Source organism: Leucopleurus acutus, assembly GCF_964270905.1.
Source record: "Leucopleurus acutus genome assembly, chromosome: 19".
Lineage (NCBI taxonomy): Eukaryota > Metazoa > Chordata > Mammalia > Artiodactyla > Delphinidae > Leucopleurus > Leucopleurus acutus.
In genome coordinates this window covers 45,873,977-45,894,072 of record NC_139161.1, presented here as the reverse complement: position 1 = coordinate 45,894,072, position 20,096 = coordinate 45,873,977, and the positions used below count along the sequence as shown (strand labels likewise).

The window sequence follows — 20,096 nt, the reverse complement described above, 5'->3', positions numbered from 1 at the left end:
GGCATTCAAGGAGAGCCCAGGAGCAGGAGTCGACTGTGCTGTACCTTGCTACTCTCCCCACTATGAATGTGACCATCCCCCATTCTCCCTACTCACTTGGGTCACTTGCCTGAGATTCAGGAGAGAGTTTCCAACTGGCCAAGCCTAAACCGCATGCCAGCTTCCTGCAAGGCCCCTTGCAGTTCCAGAGTTGGAGGGTCACCATGACCAGGCACATTCCCAAAAGGAGACTAGGGTGAAATTAGAAAGGAGAGCTCTATTGCTGGACAGCCAGAAACCACAAATGTCAACTCAGATGTGCCCCCATCTGTAGTAATTGGAAGGTTGAATTGTACGGCCAGTGATAAAATTATTGATCCTAGATTGTGTTTCTATCTGGACATTTCTAAGATGTACATGTTTGAGGCAAAAATGGGATAGTTACAAGATCTTATCAGTAAATGAACATTCAAAAGGAATATTCTGGGGTTTTTCCCCCTCCAATTTATCGTCTGTAGGGAAAGGACCGGGAAGATTAGTCCTGATGGAATTTGTCCCTCAGCCTTGAACAGACAGACCTTTTTTTTTTTTTCCTCTTAGATTGTAGAAAAGTAGGAAAGGGGGGAAAATAGCTGCATCTGAAGGTAGTTGTGCTGGGCATTGTGCAACAGAGTTTAAGAGGAAGGTTAGCTGGAACTAAAATGGTCTGGTGGTTGTAGTTAATGAATAAGAACTGCCTTAAGCTCTTATCCACTTTGCCAATAACCGGTTTACTAATGTACCCCAGCCTCTGCTTGTCTGCTGATAGAGAAGAAATCCCGCTGCCTGCATTCATAGGCATGTATCTGGGAGTTTATGTCCTGGGTGCAGAGAGGGTCCCAGGTATCCATTGCCATTCCAACACTGTCACTTGAACGTATGGCCTGTATGTTGGAGATGGGGTTGGGGATTGTTTAATTACAGAGAATAGTGCATACAGTATTTGGGTTTGGATTTTCTCCCGTTGTAATCTAAATTTCCTTAGGATTACAGAATCAAACTTTTCTCACTACCTGAAGTGTGCTTTTGACTTTTGTAGCCATGTTTCATCCATCAAGGCACAGTGATTTTGTCCTTCCTGTTTTTTGGATTTAGCCAGACTTTTTCAGTAGGCACTAGTATTGATAGCTCTGTAGTCCTTTGGCCTCTGGTCTGATATTTGAAACTTTTTATTATGAACTTACCTTTCTGTGGGATGTGGTCACACTGAGTGGGGACATGAATTCCTTTCCACCTAATGGGATTGACAGAGCTGCCCTAGTACCTTGAATCTGAAATTAAGCAACTAAATAAGCAGAGAAAGCTTATCAGGAAAGGGAGAGTGTTGTTAGGAGAGTGGAATGTATTTGCAAGTTTCCCATAAGTGAATATTCTTCAAGATAAAAATATAACAGTTCAGATTATGTGGATTCGAATTTTACATAAATGCTAACTAGCTTACCTTGTGCAATAACATTTTGTGCCATCAGTATTACACAATAATTTACCTATGAATTTTGGCTTCAGGCAGAAATGCCAAACAAACTCAAGAGTTTGGCATTAGAAACATTATAAACATGAAAATCTACTTTCTTCATTTTAATGTTAAAGTAAAAGCATTACACCCACTTTATGAAACTTGATTTCCCATAGTGAATGATTCATTTCATCTCGTGTGTTACATGTAAAACAGAAGACTGTCTGTCAAACTAACATGTAGCAGTTTGGCCAGGTGTGTCATTGCTTTGTTTTGCTTCCTTGGCCTTCCTGCTGGTCATGGATGACCACCCTGGCTACATTCCTCAAAGGTTATTCTAACCTGAGAACAGTTAAGTATTTTCTTCACTTAGTTGACCTTTTCCTCTACACTTTGCCTGAGAAGAAACTGCCAGTTAACGAGTTTCATGCTTTGCAAAGTGCTTTTGATTGGGAGGGATTGGCACAGAGTGCTTTCCCAAATTATTTAAAACAGAGTTCTCTTTCCTCTGTTTTTGAGACTAAAACGCTACTGTCATTCCCAGTTCTTTTCTCTGCTGTCCAGCCCATCTGGATTCATCTCTCAGCCAGATGTTCTTCATTCCCCTCAGTAAAGTCTTTCTGTTCATGGCCTTGATAGGGGGAACAAAAAAGGAATAAGAGTTGAGATCTGAATGGATTTCAGTCCTTTTCTTTCACTTCTGTCTCTACTTTTAAATTGTGCTGTTGAAAAGTTCTGTAGGGAAGGCATTGTGTTTCATCTTCCATAAACTATATCATAAAACTAGAACAGCATAATAGAGAGTGAGTGATTCAGAGCATGAGCTTTCAAGTCAGAACTTGGTTTGAATCTTTACTCAGAGGATTGCTAGCTAGCTGTATGATCTTGGGCAGATAATTTACCACCTCTGAGCCCCTCAGTCTCTTATGTGTAAACTGGGGGTAAAAAATAGTACCTACTTCATAGGATTGTTGTGAAGGTTAAATGAAATAATGTAAAGTGCTTAGCTCAGTGCCTGGCATACAGTTGGCATCTACTCAAGTTAGCTGTTATTAGCTCAGTTCATGTATCAAACTAGGGATGACTTTCCATTTGTTGAGCAAGTGATCTTATGGCAAGAGAAGGGTAGATGTTCTTCAGACGTATTCTGATAAAAACTGGAGACTGTCACTGTCACTGTGTTAGAAAGATGATCCTTGTCATTTTCTCATCAAGCAGCTAATGACTCTCCAACTTTAGATTTGGAGAATGTTCTTTATCTTGTGTTTTCCTTAATATGGGGGTTCTTAAGTCCTTTGAGGTTTGTGTTTAACTTGGACATCTGTAATCACATACAGATGGCTCCATAGAATTTACTGGAGCATTCCTCTTCCTGGGCCAGGCTCTAGATAACTGGTCAGTTCAGAAAACATGTAAAAGTTTTCACCTGCCTTTCTAGATTTTAAATTAGAGACCAACTCTGTGTTAATTGAATCTTTAGCCGGATGCTTCAGAAAGACAAATATTTACATAAATGCCTCTCACTATTCTAGCAAGATATACTAAGCCTTTACCTTACACTGAAGTACATGTGATTAAATATACATATTATTTTCTTCATATGCAAATAAAGCATTTAATTTTCAAGTTGAAATTGATCCTCCTAAACTCTGGTGATTTCGAATTTTATTTTTTCACTTCCATGCCACCATGTTGCCATCCCATCTTTGATAGCGTTTATAGAACTTTGACTTTTTTTCAGTGATGAAAAGGGTTTTTTGTAATTAGCTACACTTTCATTCCTGGTCCCCTTGTGATCAACAGTTTATGCCACTTTTGTGATAACTGGGGAGTCATAATCTGGGGCCACAGAATAAAGAGGATTGATCGTACCATCCAGAGTGTATCTGCCATGACTCTCTGGGGGCCTAGATCGCACCTACTAGGGCAGTCTCCTGGCCCAGATGGACCTGCTGTGCATTTTGTTGTATCAGAAAAGTTTATTGAGATTTGTATAAATGACTCAAATAGAACGGCATCTTTTCCCTTATACCAATTGTGACTTTGACTCCTGGTTTTTCTTTTATAATCAGAAATTTTCCAGGTAGCTTTGAGTTAACCAAGGGCCCTTGTCCTCCACCCCAATCCTCCCCTTGTGAAAGCACTACATACATTTTATTTTATTTTATTTTATTTATTTATTTATTTATTTTTTGCGGTACGTGGGCCTGTCACTGCTGTAGCCTCTCCCGTTGCGGAGCACAGGCTCCGGACGCGCAGGCCTAGCGGCCATGGCCCACGGGCCCAGCCGCTCTGCGGCATGTGGGATCCTCCCGGACCGGGACACGAACCCGCGTCCCCTATATCTGCAGGCGGACTCTCAACCACTGTGCCACCAGGGAAGCCCTACATACATTTTAAAGAAGACACTTAAGAAATATGCTTTAAAGCATAAGCCACAAATGTATCTAAGAACAATATTCCAGAACTCTAAAAACCAGGAAGTTGGTGTGTTTGTCAAAGAGAAACTACTTTTGTCTTACAAAAAGAATGACTGAAATAAGCTCTCAACAAATATACTTCTTTAGTAGATGTAGAGACCCCTTTGTGTACTGGAAACCAAAGTGCCCATAGCTCTAACTTGCCTGCTGATAGGTAGACTATTTAGCCTTTATTTTTAAAATATTTTCGTTTAGTAAAACAGACAGTTGCTGTGTTGGCAGCAGTGTGAATGTCATTTCCTGTCTGTGGTGTACCCCACTCATCCTGTCGCTCAGACATTTTGTTTTAGGTTGTTCCTGTAATGTGAGTGAAACAGAGTGACCCACAGCAGGGTGACATGTGCATACCACAAATGTAACAAGAGACAAGACTTGTGCAACAGACCACAAGAGTGCAGTGCTTTATTTAAAGATGAAAACAAAACAAAACAAAGGCAGCCAGCGCGCAGAATTGTAAAGTGGCCGCTGTGGAGTCTTGTGTTTGTTTTTAGAAGACATATTCCAGTCTATTTGGCAAGTTACCTTAAAGGTATATCAGCTTCATGCCACATGATTAAACGATAAAATTGAATCAAGGACTGACAACTGTTACAGAGATGATTTAATTTCATTTAATCGATTAATTTATCATCACACATTTGTATTTTACAGCCCAGTAATCTGCCACATATATTGAATTCTGTAATCATTACTTTTTACCTGTGAGATTACAGAATTTCTATTTTCTTGTCCTAAATTACAATTCCTGTTTCAGGGATGGGTCAGATAAAAGAGTATGGGGGGAAAGAACCCCTGGGATGAATTCATTTACCCATCAGATATCTGTCAAGCACTTAATATGTGCTTGGCACTATTTCCAGTGTTGAAGATACAACAGTGCTGAGCAAAATAAAGTCTTATTCTTCATGGAGCTTATATTCTATCATAGGGAGATGACCACAATCAAGTATACAAGTGAATAAATATAATTTTAGCTTATGATAAATATCCTGAAGGAAACAAAACAGGACAACAGGATAGGGTATGATTGGGATGGGGGGAGAGGTGATGATATTGGAGCTGTGACTTAAATAGTGACAGGCCAGGAGAAAAGTGTCCCAAGTAGAAAACAAAGAGCACAAAGGCCCTGAGAAGGGGCCTGAAATATAGAAGAAACAGAAAGAAGGCTAGTGCAACCAGGTCATAGTAAACAAAAGGGGAGATGGTATAAGACCAGAGAAATAACTTCTTATCAGCTGTTACAGGGCCCTGAGGTCCCAGCTAAGGACTTCAGGTTTAATTTATACATAAAAAGGGAAGCTGTTGGTGGGTTTTAAGCAGGAAAGTGACATTATATGATATTTATCTGTATATTTTAAAGCACTCTGGTTGCTGTTTGGTAAGTGGATAGTAGTGATACAGAAATAGTTGCAGACAGACCAGTTTAGAGGATTTTTGCTGATATAATGTCTGGGGTTAGTTTCACTTCAGGGATAGGGCGAAAGGGGTAAAGATATAGAAAAAGCAGAATTGCCCATGAATTGAAGCTGAAATGTATGAGAATGTGGGGGGCTCATGTATTATTACCTCTACTTTGTATATGTCTGAAATTTTCTGTAATAAAAGAAAACGTTTTAACGGTAGTCTAAGTGAAAAACAGTGGTACCCTGGACCATTGTCAGAGTAGTAGTGGAGCTACATGGGCAGATTCAAGATGTATTTGAAAGTAAATCTCATAGGTCTTGTTGATGGATTAGATATATATTGTTGGAAATAGAGAAACCAAGGACGACTGTTATATGTTTGTACCAAACAACTTGGGTGGATGAGGCTAGGGATCAGGTTTGCAGGGGACTCAAGAGAATAGTTTTGGCAATGTAAATTTGAAATGCCAATTAGTTCTCCAAGTGGAAATGTTGAGTAGGCAGCACAGTGTAATTTACAATACATTAGCTAACACTGAATGGTGTACTCGCAAGCAATCTTGGAATCCTTCATTATGTGTTTCTAAACTTTGCCATTAATGACTTAGAAGTTCTATCCTTTTCAGATTCTGTAGATAACATTGAAAGGCTTAGTCTGTCGATATGAAATAATTTAGATGCAATTTCTGTTTTCTGTGGATATCCACTAGTAATTGTATTTTGAATAGCCTCTCTGCTGAGCAGTAGTTCCCCACCTCTGTTGAGCTATCATTCACATAAAGGATGTTAACATGGAGGGCAAACTCCATGGGTTGACCAGACTTCCTGTGCACTACTCCTTTTCAATCATATGGAAATGCAAGTTTGTGAAAGTAAAATTTTGAGTAACACTTTAGTGTGATGTGTGTATATTTTAAATATAAGTCTTTTATGCAAACTTTGGATCTATTATTAGTAGCTAAGCATTGTATCATATTTCACGTCTGATTAGAATGCTGTTGAAACACCATTATTGACAACCATAGATCTATTAGTTATTGATAACCATAGATCTGTTAGCTCTGTTAGTTGTTAAAGTAATATTTATTAAGGGCACCACTCTAAGAAGCTTCTTATTCTTATTGATTCCTCACAACAACCTCAATTTATTTATTAATCCCTGTTTTATAGATAAAGAAACTTAGGCCCCCTAAAATTCACTCAAGTAGGAAGTAGTAGAGCTAGGATTCAAACCCAGGCAGTCTGGTTCCAGAGCCTTTACCCTATATTTCCAAAGCCTTCACTCTTAACTGCTACCGTGTAATGTATATAGAATATTGTAAGTTTTGTTTCAGAAAAATTATAGTAGACAAGACTGTGTGAGTAACCAGAGTCTCTCTTTTTTTTTTAATTGAAGTATAGTCGATTTACAATGTTGTGTTAGTTTCTGTTGTACAGGAAAGTGATTCAGTTATACGTGTGTGTGTGTGTGTGTGTATATACACACACACATACGTATTCATTTTCATATTATTTTCCATCATGGTTTATTACAGGATATTGAATATAGTTCCCTGTGCTGTACAGTAGGAAGGACCTTGTTGTTTATCAGAGGCTCTTTTGATTTTATTTTTACTTCATCCCATGGGGTTGGAACTTTAGAAAAGGGAAGAGAAAATAATCCCAAAGTCGGTCTTCATCTTACTCTTTGATTTTCTTCCTTAAATTACTTGTTTATTTATTTATTTTTACTTTTTCCTTATAGCATCAGCGAGAGCTTTCTAACGGTCAAAGGTGCTGCCCTTTTTCTGCCACGGGGAAATGGCTCATCTACACCAAGAATCAGCCACAGACGCAATAAGCATGCAGGTAAAGCTCCACATATGCCACTCCTTTTCTTAGTTTCTTTACCTTTTGTTCTAAAAGACTGAGTACCTCATCGCCATTTCTTCAACAGTTCTGTAATGGTGAAAGAAAGCATTGTACTATGCTGTAATCACTTTTCTTTCGCTCTCATGGACCATATTTCTGGCACTTAGCAGAATACCTTATACACAAAGTAGATGTTCAACAATAAATTTTTTTTTTAACATCTTTATTGGGGTATAATTGCTTTACAATGGTGTGTTAGTTTCTGCTTTATAACAAAGTGAATCAGTCATACATAAACATATGTTCCCATATGTCTTCCCTCTTGTGTCTCCCTCCCTCCCACCCAACAATAAATTTTTGTTGGAAAAATAATCAGGCACAAAAATACACTAATGAAGTCTTATGTGACATCTCGATTAAGGTTTTGGTAATCAGCTAAAAGATGTTCAGATGTTTCTTCAGACGCTATGCAAAATCGATTAACCAAAGATGACTTTTTTTTTCTGTCTGCTCTCTAGTGATGTTATGAGGAGACTAATATGGCATATTACTAATATAAATAAATTCAGTAGCATTATTGTGTTAACAAGAGTTACGATATCACATATTAAAATACCAGTTCTTAAATACCAGAGTCTACTTCTTGACTGTGTTCACGCTAAAAAGACTGGAAATTTAATTCAGAGGACTTTTATAGAAACAAGGAATCATCAAATAAATGTTCACTTAGGGATAAGTGTAATACTCTGATTTTGAAATAACCCACTAATATTCTGCACCCAGTACCAATATGAGGCTTGTTTCCCCACACATCCAAGCAATTCTCAGACACCAGCTGGGTGTCCTGCAATTCACCTCAATTCGGACACTGTCTACCTGGAGATAGTGTCAGATTCCACAGGTTAAGGGCTCAGTTGTATAAGGCTGCCCCCCTTACCCCCAACTTCAGGTGCCAGTCACAAGTCCGGGTTGTCTGTAGATTGGAAGTTCCAATGACCCCCTCCTTGGGTTTGTTTAATTTGCTAGAGCAGCTCACAGAACTCAAAGAAACATTTTACTTATTGGATTACTGGCTTATTATAAAAGGATATAACTCAGGATCAGCCAGATGGAAGAGATGCGTAGGGCAAGGTATGTGGGAAGGGGCACGGAGCTTCTGTGCCCTCTCTGAGTGTATGCCCTCCCCAAATCTCCATGTGTTCACCAATCTGGAAGCACTCTGAACCCTGCCCTTTTGGGTTTTTGTGGAGGGTTCATTACACTGGTATGATTAATTCAATTGTTGGCTATTGGTGATCCATTGAACTTCCAGCCCCTCTCCCCTTTCCAGATAAGGAAGTTCCAACCCTCTAATCACACGGTTGGTTCCCCTGGCAACCAGCCCCCATCCCTAGGTGCTTTCATAGAGTCAAGTCATTAATAGAACAAAAGACACCTTCTTTGCTCCACATCACTTAAGAAATTCCAATGACCACTGTAAAGCAATTATACTCCAATAAAGATGTTAAAAAAAAATGAAATTCCAATGATGTTAACAGCTCTGTGCCAGGAACTGGACAAAGACCAAATATATATCTATTTTATTATAAATCACTGTATCACACCCACTAACAGTAGTGTACGCATTTAATATTTCCATATGTTAGACTTCTCTAAAGTCAGGTGCATTGTGGTGATGAGGTTAAGAAAGAATTGAAGAAAGTTGGTCTAGAGAAAGAGGTCTCCAGGTATAGGATATCCACAGTTTAAGGGAAGATAATCAGCCTTATGCCTCTCTTCTAACAGCAAGCCTAACTTGTGTCATTTTGGGGGGAAAAAAAAAGTCAGTTGTCCTGAGGACACCAATTAGAGAAATCCCAATCAGTGCTATACAAAGAGTGTTTGCTTATTGTCCAAAATGTGCCATTTTGATGACGTGTGATGTCCAGGAGTGGAAGCAATTGGAATTACTAAGAAGAGAAGAAAGAAGACTGTAAACCTTGAGTGTGTAGGTCAGAGGTGAAAGCCAGAAGTACTGTGTCCCATGGAGCCAGTAGTGAGTTTAACTCCAGTGCAGGTAATCTTAGCTATTTTAGTGGCTGCCCTACTTCTTATTTGGACCTTCATCTAGTTCCAGATGTAGCAGCTCAGAATTATAATCCATCTCATTGGACAGTATTATCCTCCTACCAAAACTCTCCAGCCATGGAAAAATTTTAAAAGGGGCAGGTGAAAAAACTCTTTGGAAAATTAGCTTTGTACTACATTTTCTAAAAACCTTCCTCTTCAACGCCAACCACCAGAGTCAAGGGGGGAGCTCCTCCCCAATGCCACAAAAACTTGAATGCACAGAGGAAGTAGACCCAGCTGAGCTTTGGGTTTCTGTTTGGTGTGGATATTTATCACAGTAAAAAGAAGACAAAATATTGGTTTAAATCCAGTGTGTCTGACTAAGATGTTAGGCAAATTGCTCTGTGGCATGTAATAGTAAGTGGGGTCAGTGGCTTTTCAGCTGCCACCCAGGTTTCTACTTGACCTTGTTCACTTAGCTTTCTCCATACCAAAAAGAAAAGCAGATTTAACACAAGATGAATGGACTTTACTTGTGATCCAGACCAGAACAGATGAGGCAGTGTGAGTATAAATGCAGCTCACAGAGCCAGACCTTCACATAAGCTGGAGCTCCCTTGGCTGAGCCGGCAGTAACTGAAAGATGATGGCAGAATTGCAAGCAGATCAAGGGCTTACTCTGTCTAATTGTACTTTCTTATGCATATTTCTTGAACGAGTTAGAATTTTATCTGGGCTTCATTAAAAATATCCAAGTACTTTTTTGTAATCAAAAAATGATATTATAAGTGAATGTCTGCTAACATTTTAAAGAAAAACAACCAAAAGTCTTTAAAATCAAACGGAAGTCTAAAACTTGGCTACCCGCTGTGAAGTATATGAAAACAAAATGTAGGAAAAGGATCTTAATGGTACGGGTATATTGCCTCTATTAGTCTCTGTGAAGGACAGTTTCCCAAGAGGAAATACCTCATGGCAGTACTTTTCACCACTAGCGAACCTGAACTTCCACATACCCAGCTCGCGTAGGAAGCCCTACTGTAGGGGTAGGGCTCCCTGACTTTTGTCGGACCTTCTGAGAAGGTCCAGCTAGATATTTGGGCCACTAGTGCTTGGAGTGGAGTCTTAGGGCTGCTGTTTGCCCAGAAATGTTTCTCCTCTAGAAGTTCTCCATCCTGAAAATTCTTTCTTTAGGTTATTTGTCCTGAGAGAACAAAAGGAAACTTAATTTTTTAAAAGCCTGAGCTGCTTACCTCAATTGTAACTGTAGTCATTCTTCATTGTTTATACCTAACACTTTGTCTCCCCACGCTGATTCTTTTATTTTTAACAGAAAGGGGAGAATTCCCTGGTGGTCCAGCGGCTAGGACTCCGCACTTTCACTGCCAGGGGCCCTGGGTTCAGTCCCTGGTGGAAGAACTAAGATCCCACAAGCCACAAGGGACAAACATACTTGTTTGCCAACGTACTTTTTTTTTCTTCCTGTCTCTCTCTACTTCTTGCACATATCAGCATTTCATCTCATCATTAACAGCTGTGAAGTTACGTGGATGAAAATTATGTATGTAGATTCCAAGACCAATGTGAGAACAGGTTACGGTGGCATCCATGATTATGCAGCCACATTAGTCACTTTAGACTCTTGAAAAAGGGTTGGTCAGGAATGAAGTTATTTTGTTCTCTGATTGTTATCGTTTATGATAGCACATTATCTAATTATCTCCTACTAGCCAAAGCTTCCGATTTTCTAGTACAGAACAGGGAAATTGAGGAAATCTATAATAGTTTAATACAAAGTAATTTCAACTTAGTTTTATAGGATGTATAAAAGCAAGTGAGGATTGAAATAATGATTGGCTATTATTTATTTATTTTAGTTTTGGCTGCGTTGGGTCCTTGTTGCTGCGCATGGGCTTTCTCTAGTTGGCAGCGAGCAGGTGCTACTCTTCGTTGCAGTTCAAGGGCTTCTCATTGCAGTGGCTTCTCTTGTTGCGGAGCACGGGCTCTATGTGTGCAGGCTTCAGTAGTTGTGGCACATGGGCTTAGTTGCTCTGTGGCATGTGGGATCTTCCCAGACCAGGGCTCGACCCTGTGTCCCCTGCATTGGCAGGCAGATTCTTTTTTTTTTTAATTTTTGGCTGTGTTGGGTCTTCATTTCTGTGCGAGGGCTTTCTCTAGTTGTGGCAAGCGGGGGCCACTCTTCATCGCGGTGCGCGGGCCTCTCACTATCGGGGCCTCTCTTGTTGCAGAGCGAAGGCTCCAGACGCGCAGGCTCAGTAGTTGTTGCTCACGGGCCCAGTTGCTCCACGGCATGTGGGATCTTCCCAGACCAGGGCTCGAACCCGTGTCCCCTGCATTAGCAGGCAGATTCTCAACCACTGCGCCACCAGGGAAGCCCGGCAGGCAGATTATTAACCACTGCGCCACCAGGGAAGTCCCTGATTGGCCATTTTAAAGCACCTAATAATATGTTCACTAGAATATATATCCCTTGAGATCTGCTGGATTTAATATCTTTTTAATATCAGCTACTGATGTGGAAATCATTTTTAACTGTTGACATTATTCTAGGGGGGAATCTAAAATTCTTCTTAGATTAAGTGCAACTGAATATCACAATTACAGAGATAGGAATGGCAAAATGGTTAGCTTTTTAAAAGTTAGAGATAATTCTAACACTGTATACCATACATCCCAATTTCAAGATTCCCTTGATTCCACCTTCAGTGGGCCTGAAAGCACAGCCAGTGCTTTCTCTGCCCAACACATTTCACCATCGCTGTCATCAACATCAATCATGGTACAAAACTGACTGGTTTCAAGTGCAGCTTCCATAGGACAAACACGAAGCAAATTTTAATGTAGTGTAGACTTAAAAGTGAACGTATAGAGATCCAGTCTACCATTCTTATGAGGACACTCACTCAATTTCTGTGTCTAATTAGAGTCCCTCAGTGAACCAGAACTTTCTTTTACACAAGTTATTAGGGTAGAAGGAATCCTGTCTGTTAACATTACAATGGAGAATAATTATCCTTTGTTTTGTAAATTTCACCAGGTGACCTCCAACAGCATCTCCAAGCAATGTTCATATTACTCCGCCCAGAAGACAACATCAGGCTGGTAAGTTAGAGGTATTATTATAACTTTCTTCCTCAAAAGACTGTCTAAGATAGCAAACATTAAACAGTCATTTTTATGTCCCAGCATAAAAACTGTGTGGAATAGAAAAGAAGAATGACATGTCCCCATCATCAAAGAGCTTAGAATGTAACTGGGGATATGAGTTAATCTGAAATGATGTGAAATAATTTGGTTCAAGACTTGATGAGCGCCAGTTTGTAAGTTATTGACCATAACACCAATTAAAATTCAGAAAAAAGAAACTGGGCCACTTAACCTAGTTGAGGAAGGTTTTATATAGACAGTAGAGCTTAAGCTGGGTCTTGAAAGATGATGAGATTGGCAGAAGGAAAGAAGACAGTCATTCTAGATGAGGGCATGAGTGAAGCAAAAGCACACATAAGAGGGACAGGGAGAGAGTTAAGTGGCCAAAGGTTTATGCTGGTCTCAGAGTCAGGAGACCTGGGCTTAGTGACAACCATATGATATTGGACAAATCACTTGGTCTGTCTGTGCCTGCTTCCTTATCTCTTTTCTACCTCTCACAGTTGAGAGAATCAAACGGACACTAAAGCATATCAGAGTATAAAATGCTGCCTACGTATGGGGACTGTTGTTAATACAGGGAAGTTAAAATACCAAAAGACAAGGCAGGCAAATAGGGACTTAATGCTCCAAACTAGAGGTCTCAATCTGGCAGTCCACAGGCCAGAGATATGTTTTGTTTGGACCACACAGTGGTTTTTGTTGCTGTTGTTGTCGTTGTTTTAAATCTGAGCCAGAATTTTAAAGCTGGATGATTTCACATAGAAATCCAGACTTGGGGCTTTTCTTGAAAAATCAAGAATTCTGACAACACCGGGACCTTATTCTTACATGGCAAAACTTGGCTAGACTTGGTAGGGGGAGGGCATCAGTATGGCCTGGGTTGTTAATTTACTGTAATTTGTACATATTCTGTTGTCTCCTGCACACTAAAGTCAAGTGTCACCATTTGTCATCGTTCCTTCACTGTTGCCTTGTAGTAAAACATCTAATAAAAGTAGGAAAGTAAAAATGGGATGAGTATGATCCTTTGTGGAAAGTGAAAAGTATTTCTACCCATTTAATCTTCACGTGGACTACTCCACTCATTTACATTCCCTATCTGACCCCCTAATATTTAATACCTTTAGTACCTCTACCTTTTCAGTAATCTGTAGTGAAGCATTACAGGTTTTTGAGCCAAGAAGTTACATGGGACAGCTACAGTATTTTTTTTTTAAACATCTGTATTGGAGTATAATTGCTTTACAATGGTGTGTTAGTTTCTGCTGTGTAATGAAGTGAATCAGCTATATATATATACATATATCCCCATATCTCCTCCCTCTTGTGTCTCCCTCCCACTCTCCCTATCCCACCCCTCTAGGTGGTCACAAAGCCCCGAGCTGATCTCTCTGTGCTATGTTGCCGCTTTCCACTAGCTATCTGTTTTACATTTGGTAGTGTATATATGTCCATTGCCACTCTCTCACTTCGTCCCAGCTTACCCTTCCCCCTCCCCGTGTCCTCAAGTCCATTCTCTACGTCTGCGTCTTTATTCCTGTCCTGCCCCTAGGTTCTTCAGAACCTTTTTTTTTTTTTTTTTAGAGTCCATATATATGTGTTAGCATATGGTATTCGTTTTTCTCTTTCTGACTTACTTCACTCTGTATGACAGACTCTAGGTCCATCCACCTCACTACAAATAACTCAGTTTCATTTCTTTTTATGGCTCATATTCCATTGTACATATGTGCCACATTTTCTTTAGCCATTCATCTGTCAGTGGACACTTAGGTTGCTTTCATGTCCTGGCTATTGTAAATAGAGCTGCAATGAACATTGTGGTACATGACTCTCTTTGAATTATGATTTTCTCAGGGTATTTGCCCAGTAGTGGGATTGCTGGGTCATATGGTAGTTCTGTTTTTAGTTTTTTAAGGAACCTCCATACAGTTCTCCATAGTGGCTGTATCAGTTTACATTCCCACCAACAGTGCCAGAGGGTTCCCTTTTCTCCACACCCTCTCTAGCATTTATTGTTTGTAGATTTTTTTGATGATGGCCATTCTGACTGGTGTGAGGTGGTACCTCATTGTAGTTTTGATTTGCATTTCTCTAATGATCAGTGATGTTGAGCATCCTTTCATGTGTTTGTTGGCAATCTGTATATGTTCTTTGGAGAAATGTCTATTTAGGTCTTCTGCCCACTTTTGGATTGGGTTGTTTGTTTTTTTGATATTGAGCTACGTGAGCTGCTTATATATTTTGGATTAATCCTTTGTCAGTTGCTTCGTTTGCAAATACTTTCTCCCATTCTGAGGGTTGTCTTTTCGTCTTGTTGATGGTTTCCTTTGCTGTGCAAAAGCTTTTAAGTTTCATTAGGTCCCATTTGTTTAATTTTGTTTTTCTTTCCATTTCTCTAGGAGGCAGGTCAAAAAGGATCTTGCTATGATTTATGTCACAGCGTGTTCTGCCTGTGTTTTCCTCTAAGAGCTTTATAGTGTCTGGCCTTACGTTTAGGTCTCTAATCCATTTTGAGTTTATTTTTGTGTACAGTGTTAGGGAGTGTTCTAATTTCATTCTTTTACATGCAGCTGTCCAGTTTTCCCAGCACCACTTATGGAAGAGGCTGTCTTTTCTCCATTGTATACTCTTGCCTCCTTTATCAAAGATAAGGTAACCATATGTGCATGGGTTATCTCTGGGCTTTCTACCCTGTTCCACTGATCTATATTTCTGTGTTTGTGCCAGTACCGTACTGTCATGATTACTGTAGCTTTGTAGTATAATCTGAAGTCAGGGAGCCTGATTCCTCCAGCTCCATTTTTCTTTCTCAAGATTGCTTTGGCTATTCAGGGTCTTTTGTGTTTCCATACAAATTGTAAAATTTTTTGTTCTAGTTCTGTGAAAAATGCCAGTGGTAGTTTGATAGGGATTTCATTGAATCTGTAGATTGCTTTGGGTAGTGTAGTCATTTTCACAATATTGATTCTTCCAATCCAAAAACATGGTATATCTCTCCATCTGTTAGTATCATCTTTGATTTCTTTCATCAGTGTCTTATAGTTTTCTGCATACAGTTCTTTTGTCTCTTTAGGTAGGTTTATTCCTAGGTATTTTATTCTTTTTGTTGCAGTGGTAAATGGGAGTGTTTCCTTAATTTCTCTTTCAGATTTTTTATCTTTAGTGAATAGGAATGCCAGAGATTTCTGTGCATTAATTTTGTATCCTGCTACTTTACCAAATTCACTGATTAGCTCTAGTAGTTTTCTGGTAGCATCTTTAGGATTCTGTATGTGTACTATCATGTCATCTGCAAACAGTGACAGTTTTACTTCTTCTTTTCCAGTTTGGATTCCTTTTATGTCTTTTTCTTCTCTGATTGCTGTGGCTAAAAATTCCAAAACTATGTTGCATAATAGTGGTGCGAGTGGGCAACCTTGTCTTGTTCCTGATCTTAGTGGAAATGGTTTCAGTTTTTCACCACTGAGAACAATGTTGGCTGTGGGTTTGTCATATGTAGCCTTTATTATGTTGAGGTAAGCTCCCTCTATGCCTACTTTCTGGAGAGTTTTTATCATAAATGGGTGTTGAATTTTGTCAAAAGCTTTTTCTGCATCTATTGAGATGATCATATGGTTTTTCTCCTTCAGTTTGTTAATGTGGTGTATCACATGGATCGATTTGCCTACATTGAATAATCCTTGCATTCCTGGGATAAACCCCACTTGATCATGGTGTATGATCCTTTTAATATGCAGTTGGGTTCTGTTTGCTAGTATTTTGTTGAGGATTTTTGCGTCTATGTTCATCAGTGATGTTGGCTTGTAGTTTTCTTTTTTTGTGACATCTTTGTCTGGTTTTGGTATCAGGGTGATGGTTGCCTTGTAGAATGAGTTTAGGAGTGTTCCTCCCTCTGCTATATTTTGGAAGAGTTTGAGAAGGATAGGTGTTAACGCTTCTCTAAATGTTTGGTAGAATTCGCCTGTGAAACCATCTGGTCCTGGGCTTTTGTTTGTTAGAAGATTTTTATCACAGTCTCAAGTTCAGTGCTTATGGTTGGTTTGTTTATATTTTCTGTTTCTTCCTGGTTCAGTCTCGGAAGGTTGTGCTTTTCTAAGAATTTGTCCATTTCTTCCAGGTTGTCCATTTTATTGGCATATAGTTGCTTGTAGTAATCTCTCATGATCCTTTGTATTTCTGCAGTGTCATTTGTTACTTCTCCTTTTTCATTTCTAATTCTATTGATTTGAGTCTTCTCCCTTTTTTTCTTGATGAATCTGGCTAATGTTTTATCCATTTTGTTTATCTTCTCAAAGAACCAGGTTTTAATTTTATTGATCTTGGCTATCGTTTCCTTCATTTCCTTTTCATTTATTTCTGATCTGATCTTTATGATTTCTTTCCTTCTGCTAACTTTGGGGGTTTTTTGTTCTTCTATCTCTAATTGCTTTAGGCGTAAGGTTAGGTTGTTTATTTGAGATGTTTCATGTTTCTTGAGGTAGGATTGTATTGCTATAAACTTCCCTCTTAGAACTGCTTTTGCTGCATCCCATAGGTTTTGGGTCGTTGTGTTTTCATTGTCATTTGTTTCTAGGTATTTTTTGATTTCCTCTTTTATTTCTTCAGTGATCTCTTGGTTACTTAGTAGTGTATTGTTTAGCCTCCATGTGTTCGTATTTTTTACAGATTTTTTCCTGTAATTGATATCTAGTCTCATAGTGTTGTGGTTGGAAAAGATACTTGATACGATTTCAATTTTCTTAAATTTACCAGGGCTTGATTTTTACTCAAGATATGATCTATCCTGGAGAATGTTCCATGAGCACTTGACAGCTACAGTATTTAAGAAATATTCCTCAAAAGCTAATACAGAGTAGAGGGGAGGAGGCAGCCAACTTAAATCAGGAAGCCTGCTGGGTAGTTATTGCAATAATCCAGGTGCATGGTGACGAGCCCTTCTGGGCTAAGGTGATAACTTGGAAATTAAACTTAATGTATCTGTGGAAATCCAAATAGCTGATCTCTGCTTTGTGTCTGGGAAGAGAGATAATGAGTAGAATACATGAATGATTGGAAAGTTGATGATCAGCCCTCTGAACTCTATGGTAATTACACTGATCATTCTGTGTTTAGATTCTGTCATTTTTTCTCCTGAATGCTGCCTCTATAGCCTTGACATGGCCACTAATTTTTGTTGAGAAACTCACTTTGAAATTTAAAGGAATTGAAATAAGAAATCCCTCCAAAATTATTTTATATCCTAATCCTAATGTAGCATTATACTTACATAAATCTTGTCTATATTTCTTGATATACTTCTATCTTAAACACTTCTTTTTAAGTGAAAAAAGTGGGGTCCAATTCTTCCAGCATTAGTATTTTAAAGCAGTGATGCTCAGACTTTAGAGTACATCAGAATCACCTCCAGAGCTTTGTTAAACTGACATTTGCTGGACTCCACCTGAAGAGTTTGATTTGGGGAGCGGGAGGCAATGATAATTTACATTTTTAACAAGTTTTCAAGTCATGCTGATGGCGCTGGTCCAGGAGTCACACTTTGAGAACATCCCCTCTAAAACCCATAATAATGGTCACTTGCATATATTAGAAATAGAGATAGAAATTTGTGGCTAGAGCTAAAGCTGAGGTCTATTACTCACTTTATCTCTTTCTCATTAATAAAATTCCAGAATTTGGGTTGCACCTCTGAATGTTAAAATAATTTCAACCACAAGAGACTTGGGAAAGCATAAGGGAGCAGTTACTAAGGCAGAATTGGCAATTAAATTTTTTCCTTCCTGCTGAAGTATGCAGCTTCAGCTGCTTTACATTTATAAAATATAAATTCAAAAAATGTAACTGACGCCTTTAAATTAATTCAGAGCTCAAGTGACAAGCCATTTTACAGCAGTTGTTTTGAATTGTTACAAACACATAGTCATTATGTTTCAGATTATTGAGTGAGTCATCTTCAAGAAAATGAGTGAATACATTGTGTGACTTTGGACAAATTAGCACTTTTCTAACTGAAAGGAGCATTTGTAGACTCAAAGCAAAGCCTTTTGTTTTGAGTTAAATTTGAAATGCTGAAACTCTCATTCTGGGGATTGTGCATAAGGTTAAAAGTTTGATAGTTAACTGAAATTCCTGCTTTTATTTTTTTTAATAACCCAACAACAAATAAAGGCACTAAATCCCACATTTTGCTTTAGCATTGAAAATAGGACTAAACTAATTTTTCCTCCAGGGAAGCTCTGCATTGTAAATACAATCTTAAACGTTAGCTTTAGTACTTGGGAAGACCATAGCTGATAATATGAAGGCAGTGGTTTTACAGTGCTCTTGCACATTATCGAAGACCCATTTAATTAAAAATAAAAATAGACTGGGAAATTAAGAGCTTTGCTAACATGTAAAGTAACTTAAGCTAGTGTTTTTAACTAGCAGTGAGGTGCTGACAAGGTACTAGGAGTTGTTTTTGAGTAATTTGCAGGAGAATTTAAGAAAATGAGTTTTTTGGTTTTGTTTTGTTTTTTTCCAAAAAGAAAAAGGGGTTAATTTTTTTATTTTTAATCAGACAGTACAGAGAGGCATAAAGGCAAAGTAAAAATCACTTTGTATCCTATACTCCAAGAAAACCGTTCTTACTGTTTGGATGAGTATCCTTCTAGTCTTAAGTGTACGTGTAAGAGTATGTGTCTGATTCTCTGCGATCTGCTCTTACTGAAGTGGGTCAGTGATGAAAATAGCCAAATCTGAGCATCAGAAAACCTTGCAGTCTACCTAATGCATGATCTCTGTAGTACTGAGAAGCAAAAGTATAAAGTAATTTAAAACATAAGTAAGGGCTTATGTACTTATAAGGTGACAGTGGATCACTGAAGACTTGTCAGTGGTTGAATGAAGTTGGGGGCAGGGGCAGTGTGTGTATGCAAGGCTAATCAGTTCTGAGCCATGATGAAAAGATTTTACTACTGACCTTTATAACTATTAAGGTTTCTGAACTTGATCTGAGCTCAGAAATGAAAGAAGAAAAAAAGTATGTGTCATGTCAGAGAGTGCCTTTTTTATCTTTTTTTTTTTTTTAAACAAACAGGTGAAAATCTAAATGTTGTTTTATAACCTGCTTTTGTCAGACTTTCCTGTGGGTATCTTTCCATGTCAGTAAATAAATCTGTTTTTAATGCCTGCACAGATATAAGTCATTGGGTTTGCAGGGGTTTTTTGTTTTTTTGTTTTTGGCTGCACCCCGCGGCATGAGGGATCTTAGTTCTCCGACCTGCACCCTCTGCATTGGAAGGGCAGAGTCTTAACCACTGGACCTCCAGGGAAGTCCTCCCATAGGGTCTTTTTTAAAAGAATTTCATAGAGATTTTTTAAAATAATAAAATCCAGAGACTCCCTCAAGCTCTTGTTTCTTTTGAAGACAGTGTTCTTTAGTTCATTAGTGTCACATCTGAAGTCTATTTTAATTTTAGGTATTAACTTTGTTCTTTTGGCTAGAATTTAATATTTGCATACTTTTGAAACCTTTCTTTCTTGATGGATTGCGTCAGCTGCCTTCTGACGTTGGGACTTTATAATGTGGCTTCCCTCAGGATAAACATTGCATGTAGGGGCATGATGTAAGATTCTTGTTGGAAATAGATTAAAGACAAAGGTGCAATGTAAACTTAAGGAGTATTT

The 20,096-nt window shown here is 38.7% G+C and overlaps 1 protein-coding gene across 4 annotated transcripts in view; it reads left to right on the top strand.

The window, feature by feature from the left end:
• Positions 1-20,096, top strand: part of SSH2 (slingshot protein phosphatase 2) — a 242,815-nt gene that overhangs the window by 170,523 nt on the left and 52,196 nt on the right. For all 4 annotated transcript variants that reach the window (XM_082861024.1, XM_082861023.1, XM_082861026.1 and 1 more), the window contains 2 exons: positions 7,102-7,205; positions 12,316-12,380. In XM_082861024.1, coding sequence (XP_082717150.1) covers positions 7,102-7,205; positions 12,316-12,380 — 169 coding nt within the window. The remainder of the gene's footprint in view (positions 1-7,101; positions 7,206-12,315; positions 12,381-20,096) is intronic.